General features: G+C 34.4%; 1 protein-coding gene across 2 annotated transcripts in view; it reads left to right on the plus strand.

Annotated features, from left to right (window-relative positions):
- LOC127968817 (paired box protein Pax-2a-like) overlaps positions 1-11087 on the plus strand; it is a 31064-nt gene extending 19977 nt beyond the window's left edge. Inside the window, exons 8-10 of one of the 2 annotated variants that reach the window (XM_052570177.1) lie at positions 3868-3969; positions 8374-8460; positions 9205-11087. In XM_052570177.1, coding sequence (XP_052426137.1) covers positions 3868-3969; positions 8374-8460; positions 9205-9323 — 308 coding nt within the window. In that variant the 3' untranslated portion in view covers positions 9324-11087. Of the gene's footprint in view, positions 1-3867; positions 3970-8373; positions 8461-9185 lie in introns of both variants that reach the window. The other variant, XM_052570178.1, reaches the window with a different exon arrangement.
- Positions 11088-11388: the final 301 nt, after the last annotated feature.

Genomic DNA, 11388 nt, shown 5'->3' on the forward strand with positions numbered 1-11388 from the left:
ATTATTCTCACACTGTGGCCTTGTGCAGTAAAGTATAATAGTATCAGATCTGGCAGATCACATTAGTCAATCTCGCATCAGCTGATCCATGTCTAACTAAATCTATAGGACACATATCACAGCACCATATATATATATATATATATATATATATATATATATATCCATCAGTATTATTAGCTTTTGCGTTGCTCAGAAGTTAATTACCCTCCTCCATCCCCAGCTCCTCCTCTCGTCAGTCAGGATTCAGTCATCTGAATCAGATTGATTTATAAAATGTTACATTAATTTATTGAACTTTTATTAAATCTGCAATACATTTATGTTGGTTCTGATTACCCTGGGTTCTCTGTTCTCCCTGCTCTTATCCATGCAAGGCTTTAAAATTTTAAATGTATGCATTTAGCAGATGCTTTTATCCAAAGCGACTTACAGTGCATTCAGGCTATCAATTTTTACCTATAATGTGTTCCCGGGGAATCAAACCCCCAACCTTACGCTAGCTTGTTTGCTAACGCAACGCTATACCTGTTGAGCTACAGAAACACTAATGCATTGAAATGCAATGAATAACTCTTGAAATGTAAAGTCAGTCATGTTTTATCTACATGCATGATTTACATATGCAGTTGTAAAACTCTTTTGTGTAGTGATATTGGTCTTATAACTAACTTAATGAAACAGAGGACGTTGGTTCCTTAACTGCACCATCACAGCGCTGTGCTTCAAAATGATATCAAATATTAACATTTACATAAACATATTCATCATGTGTTCATGGCAGACAGGGAACGTGGGGTATTTGTTTCTCTGTCTCTCTCTCTCTCTCTCTCTCTCTCTCTCGCTCGCTCTTGTTAATAATAAATGATGGGACGGTTAATTAAAACGTAGTGTGCTTGTTGTGCCAGTTATTAATGTGAAATGTGTGAAGTTTACTGACAGTTTTACGATCGTCTTCAGGTCAAAGATAAATATACACAGCTTTTATTAAAATTCACATAATTATGCGAAAGCCATTACAGCCATCGTTGTGTGTGTTTGGCTGATGACAGAGAGACAGAGAGAGAGAGAGAGAGAGAGAGAGAGACAGAGAGAGAGAGAGAGACTGTAGTTGACGAACTGATTATCTGTTGATGGTAGTTTCAGGTCACAACAGATTCATGTGCTGTTTATATTAATCAGGGATGAATGTAATCATCAGGTTAATCTATCATTTACTCACCTTCATGAACACAAAAGGAGATGTAATGAAGAATATATATGAAAATGAATGTTGTCGAGTCAAATAAAACAAAACCTTTAAAACAGTCTATATGATATACAGTGCATAAAGTTTAGATTTTGTATTTAGAACGACTTCAGGATGAGTACAACATTTTTTCGTAGTACTACATGTGAATGTAAATGTGCATTTAAACATGCATGATAAACTTACCAAATTCAGAATCAAAACAAAGATATTTAAATGATTTCCGTTGGTTTGGCTGAGATCCAGTGTTTAGATGAATGGTTTCCTTAACAGAAAAGAAACGCAGATCACAGTCACCCTCCACGTTTTTCAACCCCAATTAAAATGCCCACAGTTATTGATCTTGTTGATTTTATGCAAGGGAATTTACATAATCTATTAAAAATGAACGCTTCATGAAGCAGCCGGTGCCAGAGGAGATGAGGGTTCTTGGTGAACTGTGAATACCTCACAGATACACATCTTTTATTTTCTCAGCTTGTCCTAAAATAAAATCCCTACTTCCTGCAAAATAAATAAATAAATATATATATATATATATATATATATATATATATATATATATATATATATATATATATATATATATATATATATATATATATATATATATATATATATATATATATATATATATATATATATATATAATAACCTGTTACAAAATATAATTATCTTCATATAAAATCCTTTCTGCCTGAATATATATAATTTATAAAAATATAATATATTATATAGAAATAATTATATATTTATAGGATTTAGAATTAATAGATTTATTGTAACATTTGCATTGTAAAATATTTAGTAAAAATATATCATTATTGTCTACTTAAAAATCTTTAACACTAGATCTGGTTTACTGCTCATGCTGAACTTTGTCCAGTTATATGGAAAATGCATCTGGAAATTGCAATGAATTTGTCAACTTAAAAGAATCAGTAGTTTCTCTCTCTTTCTCTTTCTCTTTCTCTCTCTCCTGACAAACTGGCTATCCGTGTCCGCACCTGAGGGCACCACGCTCTTAGTCACACAAATTAATGCTTATCCCATCTTCACAAAAAGCAAACTAACCTTTGAGCACACATTTGATAACAAATGACTTTCACCGTACATCCAGGGAATTAGGGCAATTTGGCTCTCCAAACATCCCTTTGCTTAGTTGTAATTAATTAGGGTGCCGTGTTTTTTGGCTGGTGATAAATTGCTGCATCCTGAATATAGAAAATAGAGGTCAAATGTTTCCCATAGCCTCGTTGTTGGAACATTAGGGTGTCCCTGTCATAGCAAATTGAACAAAGCGATGTTATAGCAAGTGTTCGCACTCAACCCTTTCAACTTTTTCAGATAATGCTAAGGTCATCCTGATTTTTAGCGAAGAGGTATAGAAAATTAAATAGGTGTTATGCATTTGTTGAGTCTAGCCATGTAATTTCTCAGTTTTTGTATGTCAGAAACACACTCAAGTATTCAAACAAGTGCACCTGAAAGAGAAAATGTACTGTAGGAATTTGCTCGGATTTAATACTACATCTCTTTCTCAGCAATGGATGCTCTGTAGTGAATGGGTGCCGTCAGAACGAGAGTCCAAACAGCTGTTAAAAACATGACAATAATCCACACCACTCCAGTCCATCAGTTAACATCTGGAGAAGACAAAAGGTGACGGCACCCATTCACTGACAGAGCATCCATTGATGAAACACTGATGTAATGCTTGTACACTTGTATTGCTTGAGGGTGAGGACAATCTCTGAAAATGTCCTTTTTTCTTTGGCAAACTTCCTTTAATGATTTGCAATATCTATTTTTTTATTATAAATAAATAAAAAAGTATGATCAGATTTTTGTCTTGTTCAAGTGCATTTTTAGCTGCTGTTTAGCCTTTGCACTGTGCTGCATGTGTTTTTCTACTCATTGGCAAACCGGTCCACACAGGATTACGTTCGTTGAGTTTGATGGACACTGTCCTGCTCATTAGAATTGAACCGGTGGCCAAGTTTCCCCCAGCGTCCCCAGTAAACCCTCCACATCTCCCTCATCCCCGCTTTCCTGAACAAAAACATTAGTCTGTAAGGGGTGTTAGGCTCCAGTGCTCGGCTGGGTCGAGGCTTCACGGCGTTGGGGAGGACAGCCAAGCGTCAGCCCCAATTACTGCTCTGAATGTGGAGCGTCTTAGTGCTAAGAAGAGACATTGACTGTTTAGCGGAGGCCAGTATGGGCCGGTCGGTTTGACCCTGCTTACATCTGTTCTCTGCTCTGACCCCAAAAGGAAAAGAATAAATCCTTTGATTCACAGTGTCTCTGCAAATGTACTGAAGCTGCTGTGTCTCTGTCTCAGAACCAAAAACAGATTATGTATTATTTAAATCATTAAAATCATTCAATAACACTCTTAAAAATAACGGAACCAGAATGAGTTTGTTTTGCATTGATGGCATGGAAAAACTTATTTGTTTCTTACATTTTAATACCTTTTTTGTATTATAAAGGACCATTCAATAGATGTTCTTTATTTGTAAGGGTGATGTTCAAAATGAATTTGCAGACTATTTAGAATTAGTTATAGTTTATGGATGGAACAGAAAGTGAGTGTTGGTGTGATTTATTGTGTGCAGGTCGGGATATGGCCAACACAACCTTACCTGGATATCCCCCTCACGTCCCTCCCACCGGACAGGGCAGCTACCCGACGTCCACACTGGCTGGAATGGTTCCTGGTGAGCATCTCCAGATATTTCAATGATTTTTTAAGTATAAGAATTATTTTATTTTAAAGGCAGAGTATAAAAACAATGCACTGGAATTTTTACTTATCATCAAAAAAAAAAAAAAAAAAAAAAAAAAAAAAAAAAAAAATATATATATATATATATATATATATATAATATTTATTTATAAATATATATATTTATTTATAAAAACTGATACTATTTTATTCATTCTCTTAGTAAGACAATGCAAATATATATATATATATATATATATATATATATATATATATATATATATATATTACATTTACTACATTTATTCATTTAGCTGACGCTTTTATCCAAAGCGACTTAAAATTGCTATATATGTCAGAGATCGCACACCTTTACGAGCGGGAATCTTTCATGATTCGTGATCCCGCCCCGAACTCCCGAACTGATTCAAATGATTTGCGATCCCCAAACTGACTCAAATGATTCGCGAACCCGCTTTGAACTCCCAAACTGACTCAAATGATTCGAGAACCCGCTACTAACTCCCGAACTGATTCAAATGGTTTGCGATCCCCAAACCATAGACAGTAAAAGAAATGGACACAGCGACCCCATTGGAACTCAATTGAGACAAATGAAGCCCAGTTTTAGCGTTTTTTAGCACTTCCGTTTCTGACGCGCAGACTCAAACGAAGCTTGACGACGTCAGCAACCTGTCTGACAGATGTAAATCTTCTAGTAGCTGTGCGTGCAAACTGCCATCGTTAATCTTGCAGAGACAGCGAGCTTGAGCGGGGAGTTCTTTGGCGTGAGTGAGCAGGAGTAAGTATTCTGATTCATTATTTTGTATAGTATTTTAAAATGTAACGCCAGTACGCCATATTAAGTTAATTGCCTGCGAGCTTCTCCTCCTGTCTGTACGGTAATGCGACAGAGAGCCGAGTGGTTATGACGCAATCGTTAGCCTATTTTTTACAAAAACTGTTTATACGGGGCCATAATGTAACATAGAAGGTAATGGAGCCCTTTATACATTGTCGTGTATCTTTAGAAATAAATAATGGACAAACAGAGTCTTTAAACGCCTCAGATGTAAAGTTATTCGCTGTCAAAGTGACGCCAAAATGAATGGGAGTCAATGGGAATGCTAACGCAAGTGAAGTTCTGCTAAAAGATGGCAGCCCCCACCCGACTTCAACTTCCGGTCGAGTTCCTTGCCCCTTGCCCCAAACTGACTCAAACGATTCGCGAACCCGCTTTGAACTCCCGAAATGACTCAAATGATTTGCGATCCCGCTCCGAACTCCCAAACTGACTCAAATGATTCGCGATCCCCATAACTGACTCAAATGATTCGCGATCCCGCTACGAACTCCCGAACTGATTCAAATGATTTGCGATCCCCAAACTCTAATAATTTACAAAGTATTAATATACTGTAATATTTTGTTGTTGTTGTTGTTGTTGCTATAAAAACAGACCTAAGCCATCAATAGCCTTTAAAATGGCTTAAAATGCATTATGTAAAAAAAATAATGAGGCAATAATGATTGGTTATTAATAACACTGTTAAAATACATAATGTAGGCAAATACAAAACATAACATAAACATAAAAATAAACAATTTATGTACATGTTATTACAAATGCCATGTGATTGCTGCTGTTACACTTACAGGACAATCAAATCCTTGTTTAGGCTACTGACCAAACATTTCATTCAAATATTCACTCAATCTTTCATTTTTGGCCACATTTTTGCTATAGATGACACAGGCTTTATAATTTATTCAACAAAAAACGTGCATATCACAACCCTTACAAAAATAAACCATGGTTTTATCATAGTATAACTGCTTAGTTTCCTTTTGCATGATTTCTGAATGCTTGAGACTATAAATTAAATTAGAGTTATAATAAAGTTATAGCCACAGGTAAATGTCAAGAGCTACAATTGTGATTTGTAAATAATAAAAATACATTTTTATTTGATAAGTTATTTTTTCACCCCTATAGTTTTTTTCCATCATCATATTTGAGGAAAGGGGGTACAACAATAAATCCTGCTTATGGGGCCCTTAAGGTGTTGTTATACACGTCTCTGGGAATGTGTGCTCTACTACACACACACACACACAAACACACACACACACACACACACTGAAGCATGCGTGGTGTTTTCAGCTCTTCACTATATTGATGCATGATGTATGCTACACATGTGCATCATTTCACCATTTCATTTGATAAAACTATCGTCATTCATTCGACATCGTATACACAGACTGACAGAAACGACAATGTCTTTACGACAACCTGTCAAAATAAAATTTCGGTATAACTTGAAGAAATTCACACAGAAATATAGTACTATTGCACAGTAGAGTATGCTATACTTCAAGTATTAGCATATTTGATATGCTATACTTCCTATTAGCTAATAATAATAGTTAATTAAAAAACACAGAAACTCTGTTTACAACTCACCAAAATAAAAGTTTGGTCTAACTCATAGAAATTATTTAAGAAATTGCTTAGTAAAATATACTTAAAAAAAGATCTACTAAAACATTATTTTAAAGGAATATCACACAAGTTTTCATAGAAGTTTTAATTTAAGCTTGCCAAAACAATAACACCATATTTTTCAAAAACATTTTCTAAAAGAACATTTGTATTTGTGCCTATAAAGTTTATTTATTTATTATTATTGTCAGCTAATAAAAGCTATGCTTCAGGACCATATTCATATAACATCTAAGGCTAAATGTAGCTCTTGACTGGTTGAGTTAGATGATGATTAACACCAAACAGCAGAAAATCAGTTGAGTCTCCACAGCTGGAAATGTCATTGGCTGTTAAAATCTTGTGTTTCTTATAATAAATTGACATATTGGTAACACTGAATCTTTTATAATGCTCTTAATTACATGTCGATGCATACTGTATGCATTAGTGAGTGTGTGGTGCTTTGGGGTTATGGTCACTTATTCCTTATATGAACTGTTTCAAATGCAAGACATTGATTGCATGAGATTAAGTTTGTAAATGGCAGCCTGTGTCCTTTTGTAGTGTGCACATATATTTATCATCAAACTGTGATAACTGTGACTAAATTCAGTATATATACGTCTGCACTATGTTGCCACCCCTCAAAAATTCCTGCCTCCTTCGCGCCACCCTATCAATATTTTTCTAGATCCGCCCCTGTATATATATATAAAAAAAAATATATATTTATAAATTTTTTATATATATACATATATATATAAGCATGTTTCTTTGTGTTTCCTGAGCACTTTCTGAAGGATCATGTGTCACTGAAAAATTCAGCTTCGGTGAATTACATTTTAACAGATGTTCAAATAGAAAACACTTTTTTTTATTGTAATTATGTTTCACAATATTACTGTTTTTGCTGTATTTTGATTAAACAAATGCAGCCTTGGTGGGCAGAAGAGGCTCCTTTCAAAAGTTTTTTTTTAACTTACAAATGCCAAAACTTTTGTATAGTGTTGCTGTCTGAGCACATTAAACTGGAATACAATACAAATTATTTTAATATACTAAATTACACATTTCACCCCCTCCCCCCCAAAAGCAAACAAACAAACAAACAAAACAACAACATTATTGAATCATTTACTCGCCTTCCACTTTTTTTTAGATCTGTATGAGTTTCTTTCTTCGTCCAAACTCAAAGGAAGATATTCTTAAGTATGTTAGTAATCAAACAGTTGCTGGTAGCCATTGACTTCCATACTTCTCTAAACTAATGAAAGCCTAAATAATAAAATATTAGATTTTATGAAGTGACCAGACACTGATACCAATCTGACTCAATAAAAGAAGTCCCCTGGGCTTTTGTAGTGTTTACCGCAGGCTGCAGATATTCAAAGAAGCAACATTTCACCGGTGTGTGAATGCAGGAAGCCTTTAACTATAGACCATCAAACCACAATTGACTAAAGAATTAACTGGTCCAACAGATTTCCAGATGAAAGGCATTTTGTGATCACTGACACTGACTAATTCGTAAAATGTGGTTCGATCTTGTATTATTTTTAGCCGCTCCAGGTAATAAGCTCTCTACAGTCGTGCTGCTTCACAGAGAGATTTACTGACAGCATATAAAAAACACCTCTTTATTATCCCATAAAAGAGAAACAGCGTTGGACCAGCATTGTTCAGCACGATGCTCTGACTTCCTTCCTGCACAATCAAATCACACAACAGAGAGAGAAACTTTGGAGAAGGAAGCAGCACAGTAGTGCAGTCATTCAGCAGGACACATGGGTTTAAGAAATCAGACAATGCAAATCTATACGTTCAAAAAAGTTTATTCAATTTTCAAGCAGCTGTTATGTAAAATGGATGGTGCATTATTTTAACATGCATGTCATTGTCCCATTTCAGGGAGCGAATTTTCAGGGAATCCCTACAGCCATCCACAGTACACCACCTACAATGAAGCCTGGAGATTCAGCAACCCAGCAATACTGAGTGAGTGTCTCTTACAGAAATGGACCATAGTTCTAGTATTATAGGAGTGGCATTTGTTACAAACAAACAATAAATAAAGCAGATTTTAAAATCGAAATGTAAACAAAGAAACAAACAAATACTAGAAAGCTGTGAAGTGTAGAAGCTGTAACTGGTTAACTCTCTGTTAAGAGCCAGAATTTAGATTTGAAAGAAATTAATGCTAGAAAATAATTAATTAACAGTCCCATTTACAGATTTTTCTGATTTTAAGCGATCTAAAACAATAGAATCTTCTACATCTTTTCTAATTTGTGACTTTTTTTGTAGTGTTATGAATTACCATAATCATGACGTAATTAATGTAAACGCTGTAACGATTAGCTGCGAATGTTTTAGTGCACAAGCTAAATGTTTCAAGCATCCAAATATAAACTGAAATGGCATGACATATGTTTTCTGTAAAAATATTCTCCCAGTCATTTGCATAATCGGTTCAACTTAAATGGTTTGTAATTAATCTTGGGTGAAGTTTATTACATGTAAAACATTTCAAAAATTGGTATTATTGTAATCGGTGGAATTTGCATTAGTTATTGTGAAAGCAACATCATGGAAGAACTGCCGTTCAATAACAACGTTATATAATAATATGACACTTAAAACAAATATGCATTTAAAATATTAATATGCAGCCATTGTCCTGGTATATTGAAATGGTACATTCCTTTCTTATTAACTTTCAGGTTCCCCCTATTATTATAGTGCATCCCGAGGCTCCGCCCCCCCAACTGCTGCCACTGCCTATGACCGCCACTAGTTACCACATTAACCAAATTAGGCGGCACGCCCATGGACTCGGACTTCATATTCTGCCAGTGTGAGCAGAGCAGCTGATTGGACATCATTCGGTCACATGATGAAGAACAGACCAATCAGGAACAAAAACATCTCAACGACAATTCAGCCATTCTCACGAGTCCCAAAAGACTCGACGAGAAAAAAAAAAAAAAGATAAACGAACAATAAATGTATATCTCAAAGACTGAGGGTAAATATGATTTTTAAAATGGAATTAACATCGGCTTTTTAAATAGTTTTATATTTTGTCCTCTCATTGATATTATTCATCGGCATACTTCAACGGTTGGATTTTATTATTTTTATTTTTACATGAAAAATGCATTTTCATTTCAGATTGTTCTTTGCATCGTCTATCCAAATGTACAAAAATGTCTAGATTTTATTTATGAATACCTATTATATAAACGAACACATCTGAATGAGGAAAACCGCTTCAATGCATGGTTGTAGATTCTCTGGACTTTAAAACTCAAAACTTGATGCTCCACTCATTACACAGTAAACTATTACTCGATACAGTATGTACTCAAACTCAGCATGGAAATACAAAGCAAACATGCCTTTTTTCATGCTCTCAACGCCAGCAGAAGATCTCTAACACACTCCTGTGAGAAACAATCAGATACCAACAAGAAAGAGATGAAACAGGACTAGAAACAGAGATACTGTCAACCCTGGTCCTACCAAGAACAGATGTGATTATAAGTGAAAGATACATTTTTTTATGTTATTTATTTGGTTAGTTTTTTACAATGACAAAAGTATCATGAAGAACTCTACAGTATGCATGGATTATTTTCATCCATTATGCATTTCTATGTGTTTATCATAGATCAAATTATGTCAAATTCTCAGGGGGGAATTCACTAATAATGCATGATATATTTAGCACTTGCTTTTTTGTGCAAAACACTGCAAACACTATTTCAGCCAGATGCATAAGCATAAGTCATTATGTCAGGAATTCCAATTCAAATATTTGTATGTAATTGACTTAAATAAAAGTTCTGACCAGTGTTGCAGAAAAAATAAATAAAATGCACTAACTTTTAAGACTAGTCTGGTTTAGAGCTGGTAAACAAATAAATGCAGAATAGTGAATTCACCCCTCAGTGTTATTGTTTGCACTATGGGTTGTGCTCTTTATGAGGTGTCTTGAGTGAATAAACAGTGAACAATGTTTTGCATTTGAGGAAACAAACATGTACTGCTGACCAGACGAAGCACTTAAACCTCTAAATGTGTTTACAGAATAGTTAGCAGCTGTTCAATTAATAAACAGATGGGTTGGTCACTGGTTATCGGCTTTATGATTTACTTTTCAGAACTCTGCTTTGGGATTGTCAAGCTGTTTCAGTAATGCAAAAAAAAAAGACCTTTTGTTCGATGCTTTACAACAAGTGCAATTCTGCAAATCATTTTTCATTATCATGTACTGTACGATCCTGTTTGAGTTCATGTTCTGACAAACAACTTTAGTTTTCATCGTATACGTTACAGTTGAGAGAATGTACTTGTATCACATTTGCCAAAGACTTTTTGTTGATGTATATTTTTATTTACAGTCTGCCGTTGCATTGTACAAACAGTATTATAGTGAAAGCATTTTCAATGTATGTACAAATCCTATGCAGAGCTAAGAAATCTGTTGTATGCATAAACTATAAAACTACTGACATGTTTGTTTTGTTCATTATTTATTTTATTTTGTGAAATAACAACTTTTAAAATAATTTTGTGTGAAATTTCATTTCTGTACTGTAAATACATTCTGATCAAATCTGCTTTGTCTCTGGTTTCATCTGTAGAAATGACTTACAGACACACAGGCTGAATACAAACATGAATATTCTAATATATACAGAATGCATTTAACATGCAGCTTCTAAATAAAATCTATCTGTATATATATGATAATATTTTTCAGAAATGGGGATGAATTCAATTAGCAGAGACTTCATAAAAAAATAGGAAGGTATTCTCACAAAAGGATGCAATGAATTTCTTTGGGAGTGAGTTCTTCCCATCTCTTAATCCTGTAGGCTTACGGAGAATTGTTTGGCGCTTCATTATTGATTATTAATA

Source organism: Carassius gibelio, chromosome B12 (assembly GCF_023724105.1).
Source record: "Carassius gibelio isolate Cgi1373 ecotype wild population from Czech Republic chromosome B12, carGib1.2-hapl.c, whole genome shotgun sequence".
Taxonomy (NCBI): Eukaryota; Metazoa; Chordata; class Actinopteri; order Cypriniformes; family Cyprinidae; genus Carassius; species Carassius gibelio.